This window comes from Antennarius striatus, chromosome 4 (assembly GCF_040054535.1).
Source record: "Antennarius striatus isolate MH-2024 chromosome 4, ASM4005453v1, whole genome shotgun sequence".
Taxonomy (NCBI): domain Eukaryota; kingdom Metazoa; phylum Chordata; class Actinopteri; order Lophiiformes; family Antennariidae; genus Antennarius; species Antennarius striatus.
In genome coordinates, this window is record NC_090779.1 from 18,380,903 (window position 1) to 18,398,205 (window position 17,303).

General features: G+C 37.8%; 1 protein-coding gene across 2 annotated transcripts; it reads right to left on the bottom strand.

Moving 5' to 3' along the window:
* Positions 1-3,100: 3,100 nt before the first annotated feature.
* si:dkey-246g23.4 (uncharacterized protein LOC559426 homolog) lies at positions 3,101-10,748 on the bottom strand. 2 transcript variants are annotated; one of them, XM_068313675.1, is made up of 6 exons: positions 10,690-10,748; positions 8,743-8,974; positions 8,066-8,209; positions 7,277-7,983; positions 6,195-6,435; positions 3,101-3,848 (listed from the first exon to the last, which is right to left on the bottom strand). In XM_068313675.1, the coding sequence occupies exons 2-6, from the start codon at positions 8,951-8,953 to the stop codon at positions 3,718-3,720; spliced, it is 1,434 nt and encodes a 477-aa protein (XP_068169776.1). In that variant the 5' UTR covers positions 8,954-8,974; positions 10,690-10,748; the 3' UTR covers positions 3,101-3,717. The 2 variants fall into 2 exon arrangements, with proteins under 2 accessions (XP_068169776.1, XP_068169775.1); XM_068313674.1 differs by having other exon boundaries at positions 10,595-10,734.
* Positions 10,749-17,303: the final 6,555 nt, after the last annotated feature.

Genomic DNA, 17,303 nt, shown 5'->3' on the forward strand with positions numbered 1-17,303 from the left:
TTTCTTATTATTCATCTTATTACTTGTGTGCTCATTCTGCTATACTTCTGTAACTTACCTCTGATAATGCTGCCGCAATAATGGAAATTTACCCGCTGTGGGATGATTAAAATAAAACTTGCTCATATATCATTTTTTTGGTTTCATATCATTGACATATGTGCCTGAAGGAGCTGCCCTGAGGAGCTGCCCTGATCACTGAGCCAGATCCGTCTCTGGACAGCTACCAACCATTTCACCATGAATCAGGCTGGAATTAATCTTTACCATCAGAGAGCAGAATAGGATATGAAGTTCAGGCCTCCTGAGATTTGCAGACACTCCACTCTGCAGAAACAGCCACAGTGTGTGTTCCAAAGAAGTTCTCAGATGAAAGGAATTTCTCTGTTGTCAGTGAAGTCTCTGAGCAGACCGAACGGAGTCTGCAGACGTTATCTCCGATGTGTCCCTTCCTCTCTCTTGTATTTATGTCCTATGCAGTGTTTTAGTTGTTTTCAGTGTTTTTCTTATTCTCTACTTCAGTCATTGAATTTCTCAAATAGATGCTGGATCCAGCACAGGGTGTGGCGTATTAAAAAGAATAAGATGTACGGTATTTTGATTATGGCAACCTTTTTTTTTTTAGTTTTAGTTTTTTTTTTCTTTTTCACAAAACTATTTGAAGTTCTGACACAATTGTTGTGTCTCTGATAAAACAGAATGTAAAACAGAATTTAAAAAAATATTCGTTGTTTTAAACTCAAATTTCAAGTTGTTCATGTCAAGTTCACAGTGTGTCTGATTTTCTGTAAATTAAAAAAAAAATCTTTAGCGGAGTTTGAATTAATTGGCCCTTAATTAAATGTCACCCCTTAAGCAGACTTCCCAATCATTGACGAGCATTCAAATTTTTACCATTTAAAAAAAAATCAAATTAAACCATCACATTTTAAATTGAACATTTGCAGTTCCATGAGCCTTTACACTCCTAAGAACTATAAAGAGTAATCGATCGCTTACAACATGAGGTATTGAACCCACACGTTGTTACAAGCCAAGTACAAATTGTATTTCTGCTGGCCCAGTGTGGGTGACTTTGTTTTGTCTGCCTGGGTGGCGCTGCACATTTTAAATGCAGCTGAGTTGTATTAGCACATATTTATGGTTTTACATAGAATAGAAACATATTATTAGTGTTGAAAAGGTAAAAATGTCCTAATTTGGGGGTTTAAACAATAAAAAGAATGTACGTATACCCTAAAGGTAGCTCGAACCCTAACTTTTATTTGGTACTTTTGGTCAGGCTCTAAAAATATATAGATACTACATTTTGATTAACTTAAACCCAAAAACCTCTTAAATTGCCTTTTATGTCAACTTCTACAGCTTTATTTTGTCTTTCTCACAATACCTTGGTGATATCACAGTGATGTCATCAAGGATATATTTTTTAAACTCCCAACAGGTGCACAGGAGGAAAGGATGGTATAATTGATTATTGAGTCTTATTCTCAGATCATCTTCATTTATAACCTACATTTCTAACATACATATCCTATGGGAAGAAGCAATTACTGCACATCCTGCTCAGACATAGCCTTTGTCTTGATGCAACACAGAAGTATACAAGGATTAAAAGATCAAACTTGCGTGTATATCAAGTAATTGCAGATTTTGGATTTGCTGGATGCCAGTTCAACATCATGTCTGATGTTGAACTGGCAGTCTTCCTTTTCCTGAAAGTAGGTGGCCTGTCTCACTGTTGGCAATGAACCATGGTAAACAGCATGTGTGTGTCTGTGTGTTTGAGTATGGGTATCGGGTTTTCACGTTGTTGCTGTGAAACAATGGTTGTGTCTTTGTTCTCGTCAAACAAATTGATGGTTTGTGGTATTTTGCTCTCTATTTGTAGTTTTCTTTTCTTCAGTCTCTTTGTGTGTGTAGATGTGCTGATGTGTGTCCGTGTGCATATGAATGGCTGTTAAGGGCCACTGTTTGTAAATCCTGGTTTTGAGTTTATTATTGCAGATTAATGCAGAGGGACATTCTTATTTATATTTGTTATCTTTGAATCATACCAACTTGAAGATGTTTATCTGGTGTCTCTTGTTGGTTTGTGGTTTGAAAGCTAGTTTCTCGATGGGTGCATATACCGAACATTCTGCCACAAGGGAATAAAGCAGAGAAAAAAATTATCTACTGACTTTTAGGGTTATGCATAACACTGTAATTGAAAAGCCTTTCATATGGGAGCATTGTTCATTTTAGATGTTAGGAGCAAAGGATACTGTCTAAAGGTTATGTAAAGGATAAAGAAATCATGCAACTTTCTGGGAAATGCCGAAATGTTCTACTTATAAATTCTGAAACAAAAGAGCAGCTGTTGAGATGATTGGCGTTGTATTAGTATTATCTTGCCAGTAGAGAGAGCTGTAGCGTCATTCTCATTTTTCAGCTCATTAGTCATTTATTCATGTATCTGTGACTGCAATGATTTTTTTTTTTTAAAGAAACCTATTAAACTTATTGCATTGTCAGATCAGTTACTAAACTCTTGATTCTGATAGAAACAAAATCCCATAAATCCTTGTCAAATATCATATCTGTGCATTTAATTTCTGTGATGTAACTACAGTACTCAGTATGAGACACATTAGCTGCAAACTGTGGCTCTAAAATATTTATAGTGTCATTAAAACTTGCAAGCAGTATTGTAACAGACACAGATGCTGACCTTCACATTAACATTATCACATCCAATCAATAAAACAGTGACTGAACAGGCAAACTGACCCTTCAAATGATTTTTCATGTGACATTCCCCTTTTTATCTGCTACTGCATGAACTTCCTACCTTTCAGGCATTAACTGTGAGGCAGCTGTGAATATTTGTGTAGTTTTTCATTAGTTCAAGTCACAGCAACCTACGGAATTTAAATTTAAAAAATGACTGTTATTTAACCTCCTATATAAAATTATTAAAAGGGATAACACATGATTGAGGTCAGGTATAGAAGTCCCCCACTTTTAATGACTTATATATCATGTACTGTATATCTAGTATATCTAGACAAGTCCAAAATACACAGTTCAACAAACATAAGACAAGATAATCCTTTATTGTCCCACAATGGGGAAATTTGTGACATTTATCATCTTTAATTTTTAAAAAAATGCTTCTTTTGTCATATTTCTATTCCAGTGAATAAATTCTGTCTGTTCACATTTGGTCAGTTTATATGAGCTGTATGAGAAAAGCCATACAGTTTAAACATGTTCTATAAACTACGTTTTCACAAAATTTGCAATCAGTACAGCTAAAGAATAAAACTAAATTCAGGTTTATCTTTTGAGAAGGATTTTCTATAATGCATGTTTTTAATCTGATGTAAATATTTGCTTTACTAATGATAGATTGTTTGAAATCCTTTCTTAGATTGTTTCTAACTCTAAAACTTAAAACTTGTTGACGTTGCAAATGTGATGAAGGTGAGGTCTGCTTTAATAACAAAGAAATAAACTTCAGTCAGAAGGTTTCTGTAACACGTCCTCTGAATTAAATTGTCTAACATTTCTCGGTTATTTAAACTTTCAGTCTGTGCTTTGACGTACTGTGATCCAGATGTCCATTCAACTATTCATTCACCGGAAACAGTCATTTCATTCTAGTCATGTCCAGCTCCTTTGCTGCAGCTCTGACACGTTGTCCTACTTTGTCTGTTTGCATATGGTGGACATCTATTGGGCTGATACCTTACCGCTGCGATTCATCTGATTGACAATGAGAAGGAACACTGCAGCGATCATGAGAGCCACGCCCGACATGAGGAAACCAGCTCCATAATCACTCATCATGTCTATGAAATATCCTAAAGGGAAATGCATGTGAGCATGAATGAGTTCATTCAGTGATATTGTTGTAATTAGTTATGTACAATTATCAAAACAATACCATAGTGGAATTTATTTATACAGACAAAAACCCTCAATTGTAATTATCTCATTTTTTCCTATACTGACAGATAGTGAAGAAGAGGTAAGGAAGAGAAGATTAATTTTATCCTGAGGTCCTATCAGTGCCGTCCTCCTGTGAGGGAAATATAATTAGAAGGCTTTGATGAATCCGCAACGTCCATCAACTCTCTGGTATTCAAAGTACTTATATCAAAGTACGTTCAGTAAATAAGTTAGAAATAGCCTGTCAGAAGGACCACTTTCAGTTATAAATAGAAGAGCTTGGGCACTGGCTCCTTAACAAGTTATAGAAGAGTCTTGAATCTAGCATTTTTGTCAAATCCTTGGAAAAGTTCTTTCAAATCTGCTGTTAAAATACTTGATCTCAAATGCCCTCCCTCAAGCTATTTCAGTAAGCTTTACAAGTATAAATAATTTAGCTGGAATGGCACTCACAAAGGTGGAAAATGATTTTTTATTATCATTATTATTATTATTGGCTGTAGACTCAGCCGAGTCAGCGTCTCTGCTATCGTTGCTTGAATAGACTTTGGCATTTGACAGAGTAGATTAGAAACACTTGAGAATTATTTTGACATCTCAGTTCAGGTGTTTCTTTGGTTGAAATATTTCATGATCACAATTTGTCATTTAATAAAACATTCTCTGAACCACATTCTGTTCGGCATGGAGTTCCACAAGGGTCTGTTCTTTGTCCTTTGGGATTTTCATTTGATCATCCATCTATCCATCCATCCATCCGCCCGCCCACCCGTCCGTCCATCCGCCCATCCATCCATCATCCATCCATCCATCCATCCATCCATCCATCCATCCATCCATCCATCCATCCATCCATCCATCCATCCATCCATCCTTAGACGAGACAACAGGAATCATCTCATCTACTGCAGGTTCTTCACCTTGGTTCTGGAGCCTAGCCCAGTTTGCTACAGGTGAGAGACAAGGTATATTCCAGATGCTTTGCTAGTACAACAACCACTCATGCACATACGTTCATGTCTGGACTATTTGGTGTCATCAATTTACCAAAACCCGAATAGAACCCACACAGACACAGAGAGAACATACAAACTCTGCACAGAAATTAATTGAACCTGGAATCTTCTTGCTGTGAGGCAACAGCACTACCCACTGCCCCACTGTACTGCCCCCACTGAGTGTGTGAGAGTTTTCACATTTGTTTGAGAACTAGTTTCATTGTTAAGCAGATGATTTACATTTGTTTATGCATGTGTTTGTGCAGATTCTCATTCACACACATCATGGAAAAGCCCAATTTACATAAAAATTGTTTCCCATCACAGCTTACTGCTGACTCTACTCAGAGGCATGGCATTGTCTAGCAGCCATTGTTGTGTCTGACAGCCAAAAACAAGCTATAGATCTGTCAGGATGTTTTTACCGGTTATTCCTTTGAGGTGCGTCTGAAAATGAACAATAACCTTCATGATCATATATATATTTCCTCTATTAGTTAGTAGAAAATAAATCATACAAAAAAAAAAAAAGGAGAGAAAGGGTATTGGGTTGCATTCATCAAGAGGTCAGAAATACAAATCTAAATGATGCTGATATTTCTCTCTGTCAGCTGGGCGTACAAGCAACTGCTTATTAACAGTTTCAAAGCCTATATGTTGATGTTATTAGAGCAAGTCATCAAACCATCAGCTTCTTCTTAGGGAAAAGGCCTGAACTAGTGTGAGAAAATAATTTATTTTTATTTTGTTAAATGCTTTTTTGCTTTTTGCTTTTCTATAATACAATAATGGTATTGTATTTTTGAGAAGCAATCAGTCATGAAATTAACAAAACCATAAATAATCATGATATTCCAATTTTTGCACAGTTGATCTGTGAATATGGAATGTTTTGTCCTGGTGAGATGGAGGACAGCCAAACTCCATGACCGGTGTTTTATACCATGAAGGAATAAAAAATCTCATTGTTTCTGAACTGCCTCATAGGAATGGAAATGCAATTCTAAGTGGTACAAAAGAACAATTTGTTAAATGTGTTGGAAGTCACATGCACATGCAGGAAAATTAGAATCAGCTGAAAACAATTCTCCTTTCACTTAGTGCAGCTTCATTTCCAGCTGGTAAATGGTTAGTATGGTGGAGTAGATCAAAAGAAATTTTACAGCGACAACAAGAAATTGGAAAGAATTTATTGTTGATATTGGCAGCAGGTAGATTTTGTACTTACATTTGACTGCCAAAGCATTTTTTCTCACTTACCAGCGACAGGTGGTCCAAAGAGGCATCCACTGCTGCGAATTAGCATGTAGAACCCCAGGGCATTTCTGAACTTGTGGATGCCCACCAACTCTGCCAGCACAGTTATATGAATGGCCACTGTACCACCGTACACCACACCATAAGCTGCGCTGATAGCAGCTAGCTCTATGAATGAAGAGGTCAGGGGGCATAAGAGCAACACAATTGCCAGCATAATCACTGTAGCCGTCAGCTGCACGATCTGGAAGGAGTAGACAAAGGAGGCACTCTTCTTTTATAGAATCATTGACAATTTGTTTAATACAGGTAGTCCTGAACTTAAAAACATTAGATTTACAAACATTTGAGATACGAACAAAGCACACAGACACATCTGACTATTGTACTGCAGTTTATCTTTCTGCCACAACCCCCACTGAGCAGCACTGCTCCACACACACACACACACACACACACACACACATCTCGAACACTCTACTCCCTCTCTTGTTCTTGTATGTTGTTGTCTCTGCGTGTCTCAGCATGTCAGACTTCATACCTTTTAAATTTTACTGTTTATCATCGATAGTAAAGCAAAGGCAGGAGACAATAGTGGTGAAGATCTCTCTGACAACCACTCTGCCTCTCACCAACAATAATTCCTCCCTCCACCTCCTCTTCCTTTGTTCGAGAGGTAAGCTATCTAAAAATCTAAAATGAGCCCCCAAACAGCAACTGATCAGCTCAGCCTGGCTCTACCTAAAAAAAAAAAAGAAAAATCCACATGACAGCATTACTTTGATGAGTATATTTTAAATTTGTTATTAACTTTGTTCATAATAACAGTAGCTGTTTCCCCTTTTCCAGGCTGTTTGCTATGATAAGATAACTGTCTGATGGCTTGAGGTTCCTCATTACCATATAGACATAATAATTGTATGCATCTTCTCAGTTAATTCTGAGAAAGAAAGCAGACATGCTGGCAAACCTTCCCTCTATTTACTCTCATGCACTATGCAATGGTATGATGCGAAAACCAAGTTTTTTTTCTTCATAATTCACTTTAAAACTGTTGCATTGGTTGACTATAACATTAGACCCACCATCTTCATCATTTTCATGTTTGCCACCCAGCCAAGGAACACTCTTCCGCATAGGCCCAACACTGCAAAGATGGACATGAGTGCAGCTGCCGCGTACTCTTCAATCCCCTGACTACGAGCATAGGGAACCAGGTAGAGAGCTGGGGCAAAGTAACCCAGTGCTGCAAACAACCCAAACATTGAGTAGACCATGAAATGAGCATTGGTGATGAGGGTAAAATCGACATAGTGAAGGATTCTGGTGCCGAGTTCAACCCTCTTTTTGATGTTTAAACCAGGAGCTTTCACTGCTGAATCAGATGTCCCTTTAGGGATTTCAGGACATGCTTCAACTGTCACCTTATCTGACCCGTTATTTATCCTCAGGTCTTCTGTCTCTAGGGAGTGCGATTTGCTGTGCTCTGAGTTGTCTATGGATAGTAATTTCAGGGGCAAGCCATCCTCCATCTCACAATTCACATCTCTGGTCACGTTTATGGGCCTCAGTAATATCCCGCATACACACAAATTAAGTTGCAGACCCCCTAGGATTAACAAAGCTCCCCTCCAGGAGTAGCTGTCAATCAGCAGCTGGAACAGGGGTGTGAGGACTAAGGTGAAGATGTCCTCTCCAGCGCTGGCCAAGGCATTTGCAAACGGCCGCCTCTTGTCAAAGTACAAGCCTAGGATGCTCATTGTGGGAGTCCATGTCAATGCAAGACCAAATCCTGCAGCAAGCCAGACCAGTGAATATCATATTTAGCATCACTGAGTTACTGTTGTCTAAGTGTGTTTGAATTTTCCACTCACCATTTAGCAATCCCACTGTTACGTAGAGTTCATTCAGGTTACGAGCAAAAGCTCCAACCACAATTCCTATGCTGCATATCAATCCTCCTGTTATCACTACAGAGCGATGGCTGTAGTGACCACTCAGAGCTGATGCCACTGGAGCTGCAGTTGGACATGGTCATTGATATGCAATCCTATTCAGGATTTACACACAGTAATTGTATTTGGGAAAGCAAATTTGCACTATATCTATGATTATGATCTTTGCATTGGGCCAATGGTCTATTTACTTCTTTAACATTTAAATGAAGATGTTCGTTTATGATATAATCCAGGATGGCTCATATTCTTGGTAGACATAGATCTTCATTTAAAGAACATAAGACTTTAAGGGGTTTAAAAGTTATTAAATTATTTGCAATGCATCCGGATAGGGTTACATTGGAGCAGAGGTGATTTCTCTATGAATGGAAGGGAGGGTTAGCTTCGCCTACAATGTCAAAAATTAAGTGGCCAAATATGTACTGTTGTGTTAACATTTCATTGACTACAAATGCATTAGAACACTTTCATGTCCAAGATGAGTTTGTCCAGAATCAGCTACAAGTTGACTTGACTCAACATTAGCCAATAGAATCCAAGCCTCTATTCATGCCTACAAAGAAAAGTTGATTGATTGATTGATTAAAAATTACCTATAACATGAATGGCAGCCACTGCTATAGAGCTAATCCAGGATGCTCTTGTCGCCGTTGTGCCAAAGTAGTGGTGTATCTCAAAAAAGAATACACCAAAGGAGTTAATGACCCCAAATGACAGGCCGTAGACCACAAAGCACGAGAGGAGGATGAACCAGCTGTAGCCACCATCAGGCGCTGCCATCACATTGTGTGCTTTCATGTCCATGCCAATCTGTGATACAAAAAACTGCCAACAGAGAAACACTTGTGTGAATTCATTTACAAATCTTTAAATCCCTGTATATAATTGAAAATAGTACGAAGACAACTTTTCAATTGTTAAACAGGGAAATGTTATTGAATTTGACAGTGACAGCCTCACTTAAAATTTGTTGCCAGCATTGCATTTTATGTTTTCCACTGCGTTGCATCACCTCTTTGTTTTGAAATACTAAAGGATGTAAATGATTTGTTGTTTTTTTTAAAGTGAAAGGTTTTCCCATTCTTGCTTGATGTGGAATTTCAGCTTCTCAAGAGCTCAGGTCTCCATTTTTGTATTTTAATTGACAATGCAGAAAATAATTAATGTCTGACAAGTCAAAAATTTAGGAAAGCCACTGTAGAATAGAGACCGCTTTGTTATGGAAACCTGTTGTTTTATCATGTGTTAGGTCAGGTCAGGATAATAAGGTTGAATATAACTCAGTAAGTGTTTGACTCATTATTAATCCTCTGACAATGACTTCTACAGGAACGCTTATCTTCAGCCTATGAGATGTTTCTGGTGATGTTCATTATCTTTGATACAGTTGTAGAGTAGAAATTGTACACTCAATGTATGGACAATTTAGTGTGTCCATTTACTCTGTTGCATGTTTTTGAAGGAGGGAGGAAGCCAGAGAACCCATATAGAACCCACACAGAAACAGGAAGAACATGCATACTGACAGGTGGAATTGAATTGCTGTGAGACAATAATACCATATACTGATCCCAGATTATTGAATTAAATCCAGAAATTGTGGACAAAACCAACGTCATTACTTCACTATTGCCATCTTGTGTTTTAGCTCATTATCGGTCAGAGTTTGGTGCTGCTGGACAAGACCATAATGTTAAGACAAAAGCAATTACTGAATTTTTTCTCATTTTTTAATTTATTTTTTTCATTTTGACCTTGGAATCAAGTTATTCAAAAATATCATGGTGAAACAAATTACCACAGAAGCACCTGGGAACACGTTTAAGAAAGCTACAGTGTGGTTGGCTGAAAAAAGTGTGATCAGATTTTTGAATAGGATATTTATAGGAATTTTACATCTATTTCTTAGAAAATCCAACAGTAAAACAACTTGACAACTAGTTTTACACTTTGTTTTGTTAAATAACAAGGCTGTAGTGAAAGAAGCAAACAAGACAGTAATAGCTGATGTGTGCATTTCAACAAGGGAAACTAAGAACACTGGCAACTCTCTTTTTTAACATCTCCTTTATGGCCATTAAAGTACAGATTACTAAATTTATAAGGTGTCCTGAATACATCATACAGCCTATCAGTATCCATGTCCTTTACTGAATGAAGCCCTGTAGATGTACAGCTCTCCAAAGTGTTGATGTCGTGATTGCAGTGATGGCACAGGGATATACAGTACCCTAAATTCTTTAATGACAGTTGTAAAGTTTACTATTTTTAATTTTTAATTTATTCAATTCTGTACTTGTCTACAGAATTGACTAAAAAGTGGAAAACATTTGTAATGTCTTTCAGTTGATGAAAAATACACACAATTAGGGTGACAATGGAGCATTACAGACTGAATAACCTGTGTAATTTATTCCATATTTAAAAATCACACTCTTATCATACCTGTCAGGTTCAACTTGAACTTGAAGACATCATGGTCACCCTGCAAAGGAGCTTTTCAAGCTTGGTGTGATAAAAACCAAATAGCAGCAGTTTACCTTCAATGCTGTGTCATGAGTAGCGGTGTCTACTTTGTCCTTGTCTTGTTCTCAAAAAGGTGGATCATGCCAAACAGAAAATAAGTGACAAATATCGAGGCAAACAAAAAAAAAAGTTAAACCGGCATGTGGACATCAATAAATCATGAATTAAAGTTGTGCAACACAACCTGAACAGACCTTTGTTACTCATAACTGTGCTGCATGTAGGTCAAAGTTTCACACGTTGTTTCAGTCAAGAGCTAGATCTGAATCGCCCTTCTTTGATGCCACCAGTTCCCAGCATAGAGACACATGTTTGACATTAATTACCTGTTACCTGAGAACTCTGTTCCAAATTAAATATATCTATATACTGTATGGCATTAAATAACTATCATGAAATGCTTAGAAAGCACAATATGGATTTGATTTCAGTTCATAAAAATAGCATCATCGGTGACCAGCACATTTGAAGCTGTGATCCTGCCCTTTGTACAGGAGATTGTTAATCATTGGAATCCCTCTGGTGCTCCTGAGATGCTGCTCCTCCTCGACATTTTCAGGAAGTTTTTCAGGCTGTTTTCACATCTTGTCTTGTAATTATTAATAGCAGTTTGTCATCTTGAGTGGTCACTGCCAATTTTAAACATGCAACTGTTAAACCTCTCCTTAAAAAATTAGGGCTGGATCCCACGATAATGACAAAATTGAGACCCATCTCAACAGTGCCTTTTCTTTCTAAAATTTTAGAAAACATCATGTACTCCCAGTTTATGGACTTTCTAAATGATCATAATATTTTAGAGATTTTCCAATCTGGTTTTAAGCCATTGTACAGCACTGAATCAGCACTTTTGAAAAGTTTTTAATGATATAATTTTGGCGACCGACTCTGGTCACTGTGTTGTACTTGTACTCCTTGATTTGACTGCAGCATTTGGTACAGTGGACCATTATATTCTGATTGCTCGCTGGCAGCAGTGGGTGGGCATTAGTGCCACAGCACTCAAATAGTTTAAATCCTATTTATCTCAGCGAACATTCTGTGTCAGTCTTGATGATTGCGTGTCTTCCACTGCCCCTCTCACGTGTGGGGTACCACAGGGCTCTGTGCTTGGCCCTCTGTTATTTTCCCTACACTTACTCCCACTTGGTGCAATTCTAAGAAAACATGGCTTTTCTTTTCATTGTTATGCTGATGACAGTCAGATATATGTCCCACTTAAGAAGTCTGACTTCTACAGTCCTCGATTGTTTATGTGACATTCAAACCTGGATGTCTCAATTTCTGAAATCCCCATAATTAATCTTGATTGATTGACAATATACAACAAGACAGTTGTAATCAACTTGGGGTAAAAGTGGATAAGGAACTTAAAATTGACAGCCAGATTAAAGTGAAGTCGAGCTTTTTCCAGTTGAGGGAGTTGGCAAAAATTAAACCAATTTTAGGAAAAAAACATTTTGAGACAGTAATCGATGCCTTTGTGACCACTTGGCTGGATAACTGTAATGGACTTTATGTGGGGGGTTAGTGGGTCCTCCATTGCCCACCTTCAACAGGAACAAGTAAGTACAAGCACATCTCACTGATTTTAGCTTCATTGGACTCGCTGCCCATACATTTTAGGATTCATTTTAAAATCCTTTTATTTGCTTTTAAAGCCATAAATGGCCTTGCTCCAACCTACCTACTTCACAGATACACGCCCAGCTGCTCTCTCAGGTCAGCTGACCAGCTGCTCTTCACACAGCCTAAAGTCAGGCTTAAGCTCAGAGGGAAATGCCCATTTTCGTTATCATTTTAAATCTCTTCTTTAAACCCACCTGTTTTCTCTGGTGTTTGACACCATTTAGAGTGTTTTGTATATTATTTCACAGTATTTTAATTGTTATCTGATTTTATTTCTGCTTTTAACTTATTTTAAGTTATTTTATTGGATTTTTATTTGATATTTTATTTAGCTGCATTATGTTCATGGTTTTATGGCGCATCTGTTGTGTTTTTATCTATTGACTGTGCAGCATTTTGGACACCTTGTGTTTACTTAAATTGTGCTATATAAATAAAGTGGATTGGATTGGAAGCAGCAATTCTGCAATTCTCATAGTAGATACTGATAATTTAGCCTTTTGTGATTGTAAAAGGAGGCTGATTTTGATTTAAACAACTTGCCATGTTAAAACTCTCACATCTCTTAAAATTCCTCTCTGAAACCATATGGAACATGTATTGCAAATCTGAATCATATTGTGTACCTGAAATGAAAGAGAAATACATTGTCTTCATCTTCTCCTTCTTCAGTGCTAGTAATTTATCAACTCCATGTATTGAAGGTTAAAAAAACATGCACAAAGATGTACATATAGTCAAATGTCATCATAGTGATATATTTTGTTTTCAAAGTGCTTTTTCCTGCATGCAGCAGGTTTTCAAAGTTATTTATGAAGTTCCATCATTTTGCAAAAACAAAATATTGTCATTCAATTTTAATTGTTACATGACTGTTTAACACCCAAGCAGCAGGCTTACACAACTCAGATGCTAGTTCACAAGGTGCAAGTAAACGCAGTGGGGCATCCAGTAAGTTCTTTTATATGTGCTAAGCTCCCCCATGCTCACCACTCTCCTGCTGCTTCACAGACAGCTAGCATGAATCCCCTATGATCAGCATGTCTGAAAATGTCACAAATAAAAGAAAGCCAACAAAGGTGCAGAAGTAAGTCCAGACGTGATGCTGTTTATTAAATAGAAAATAAATATATTTAACAACCTCAAAACCTGCTAATTCTTTTATTCCTACTAGACAGCACAAAGAGCTCCATAAAGGCAGGTCCCTCTCCTCATCATGCCATTGTTACACTTACTATGATGTACCAACTCCACCTCTATGACGACTCTGGTGTCAGTCCTGCATTTTGTAGCCTTGCTTTAATGAGGCCACTAATTGTTATTTATAGTCTATTGATCACTGTAAAACTGTCAGCAAAACACTAAACGATTTGATGGTGTCACTGAGCTGACTCACTGGTCTGCTTTTGCATATTTAATGATATATTTTCATTTAAAAGCCTGCTTAAAATGTTGTACTCTCTATACATGTATCATTTTGTGTTTTGTACAATTTGCACTAAAGTCTTAAGCATCATGGTAGCTGCATTTTCATCTATAGCAGTAAATGTATTGTACAGTATTGTACAGTTTTAGTCATCGGCAGTTCAGATTGGCGTCGTATTCTTGCGAAGGTCACAATGTTGCAGTGCTGTTTGGATGTTAAAGCTGGGAAAGACAGAGGAAGGGGGAATAAAAGAATCAATCTTTTTTTGCTGCATCCTTCCAATATGGAGAAAATATTTTGCAAACTAGGATAGTTTCTGTTACATAATATTGCGAGTAATTGTTGCAGCCTTTTCTGTCAGAGGATTTCTCAGTAATTTTACTCTTGCTTTGGCACACAGAACATTGAATTATACATTCTCAATGGGTGTTCAAAAAACAATTAAATATTTATAAGGATTTGTGATGAATAATAAATCTATGACGGGGATGACTGGGAAGGGTAGACTAATGGTACACAGTAGACAGGAACACTTTCTGAATGATGGATGTCTGCTGGTGAGGTCTGACAGGCTGAGCACAGGACTGAGGGCACAGGACTCCTCCAATGCGCTTTGTCTTCTTCACTGAAAGCTCCTCGGGTTTCATGATGCCTCTCATCATGTCTGAGTTGTTTGGCTGTGTATGCTACTCTTTGATATCACCAGAGTCTCAACAGAAGAACATCATATTTCCTGTCTTTTAAAACATTTCATATTTTTTTAATGTTGCAGGTTCTTCATGATCAAATTTATTCACTGAATATTTAGTCAAGGATGTACTCACATTCATTAAAAAAGAGAAATTAACAGCTTTTTCAAAGAATTTCAGCTTACTGATACTGGTGAAGGCCTTGCTGATGAAACTGTTGTTGTTTACTACACATTTGTTTGAATATTTTATATCTACTGTATAATTAAAATATTCTGTATATTAATGACGCAACAATTCTGAAATGCAGTTCAGCTACATTGTCCTTGGAGAATCATATTTGATTTCTGCTTATGTTTGCAAGGAACTCATGTTGTAGTTACATTGCCTGAACAATTGACTTGTTTTTGGATGGGATTCCTATAAATATTGAGATTGTGCAATAACTTTGGTAGTTTTCATCAGCAGATTGAAGTTTTCCCTGTTTAAATGGAATTCATCACTGACAGAATGATCCTGTGAATTTTGATAAACCTCAACTTTGTCCTCTGTTTATAGCGTGAAATTTCATATACGAGATTTAAATTGAAATATCTCAACATCTTTCAGATGGATTATCATAATATTCACATTCCCCTCAGGGTGCGCTCAAAACACATCGATGATTTTTTAACCATTCAGTAATATTTGAATTTGCCAAATTCTTGGATCCAATAAGGCTTATCTACAATGCAATGCAATGTAAAAGCAATATCAGTTACATATGCCACAACCGTTCTGAAGGGTAGAACCAGATCACGATGGAGGTGTTTTGGCTGGCCTGGGGAATGTGAATCCCCCAGGAGGAGCTGGAAAGTATTGCTGGGGAAACTCACTTGTAGAATTTCCCATTGCATCCCAGACCTCCAAAAGTTGAAGAAAATGAAAAGATAGATGGACGGATTTATCTCTGCACAGTCTCAGTGTCCACTCACACATGAAGCAAACTAACTGCAAAGCAGTTAAGGACATAATTAGAAGCTTGATGATGTGATGAGCCAAAGGTGTTCTAAAGAACAAGGCGGCAATATTATTGGTCAGCTCAGTCTGCTCCTGCTTGTTTTCATCTCAGTGCATGTCTCTTATGGTAAAAGACAATTCCTGTTTTAGATAATGCTGGAAGCATGCCACACAAATATAAGTAGTTCCAGTTTTAACCAGACAAAGACTGGTCCACCCAAAAGAACCCACACCACACAATCAGAAGAGCAATCTGGTGTCCTTCAAATGCAACGAGGAATGTCTACACAGGGGAAACCAAACAACCACTACACAAGCGCATGGCTCAACACAAGAGTCAACTCATCAGTTCAGGACTCAGCAGTCTTCCTTCACCTCAAGGAAGAGGGACACTCATTTCAGGATACCCATGTTAAGATCTTGGACGGGGAAGACAAATGTCAACGTGGAGAAGCATTCTCTGAACGGGTAAAGTCAAAAAGCCACATTAAGTCCAACATCAGAACAAACTGTTCACTTAATCATATTTGCTGTTGTTTTTCATGGTGTGTGAAATGATAATCCATGGGGTTTTAATGTTACGTTTTATAGGGCTTTGTATTAGGATAAATTCTCTTATCCTGTTTGCTTGATCGTCCCTCATCCATGGTCCTGATATCTAATTAGACCATCTTCCACATTATGTTGATTACTTATTTTTTCATGATTTGAAACCCCCCAGGCCCTCTGTCTTTTTGACAATCGCACCCTTCTAAAACCATGTAGAGACAATGAAGGAATGTTTCTGAAGTCATAACACACATTGATATGTGCAGCTTGATGGAGCTCAACTGGTCTCTGATGACTTAATTAGAAGAAGTGTGAGGTTATAAATTGCACAGCTGGGCTGAAGCAAAATCTAAAAATGTTTTTCTGAGCAAATTTTTATGGTAGTCGCATTCTGATAAACTGTTAGGCACCTTTTCCACTCTTTTCTTCTCTGAAAAACAGCTTAGTCAGTAATCATTTAGGATTCAACCCTACTTAAAAGGCATGTCATGTACACACACTCATTCACCACACACACACACTGCCATTGCTGTGCTGCAGCGCAGAGCTCACATCTGCACACCCCTACAGCTTAGTCAGTGATCATTTGGAATTCAAACCTGCTTAAAAACCATATTGTATATGCACATTTACTCACACCAACCTACACACGTACTGACAATCCTGTGCCGCAGCACACACCTCACATCTGCACTCCCTTCCAGCTTGCAGATATCAGTCATCCATTTCCACACTTTTAGATTTGGCAGAGATTTTTGTTTTTAGCTGAGTATGAATTCTTCTCATGAATGAAAAGGAGAGTAGAGAGGTGTGGAGCTGGTTTCGTCTGGAGAGCGGCTGACAGTGTTTTCAGAAATTATGCAGACACAGGACAATTCAGCCAGGAGTCTCCTGGGGGAATAGATTTGACCTTTTTGAGGTTGATAACTCTTCCTCTTGTCCTCCAATCAACTTCTGTAAAAGTAAACTGCATGTTTTGTACAAATGTAGATGCATGCCACTTACTACTTGTAGCTGCAGCTTGCAGCATGTAAATTGAGCCTGTATTTCCAGCTCTCATCTCCTGCTCCCCACCTCTGCTTCAATGCTTAAGCCTTTGCTTGCCTATCTGTGGCACACTCCCAGTAAGCACAGGTGTGTGTGGGCTTACCCAGATGGTGTTGTTGAAGCTGGAGGGAAGCAGCCTACTTGCTGATTCCACATGGGTCACCACAATGAACCTTAACTAATATCAGCCAAAACTAAACTTCAATTAATTGTGTTACCACAAACGTGTGGGTTGACAAACAAGTCTGGTGATGAGAAATCAACACATTAAAAATCTGAAAATTTGAGA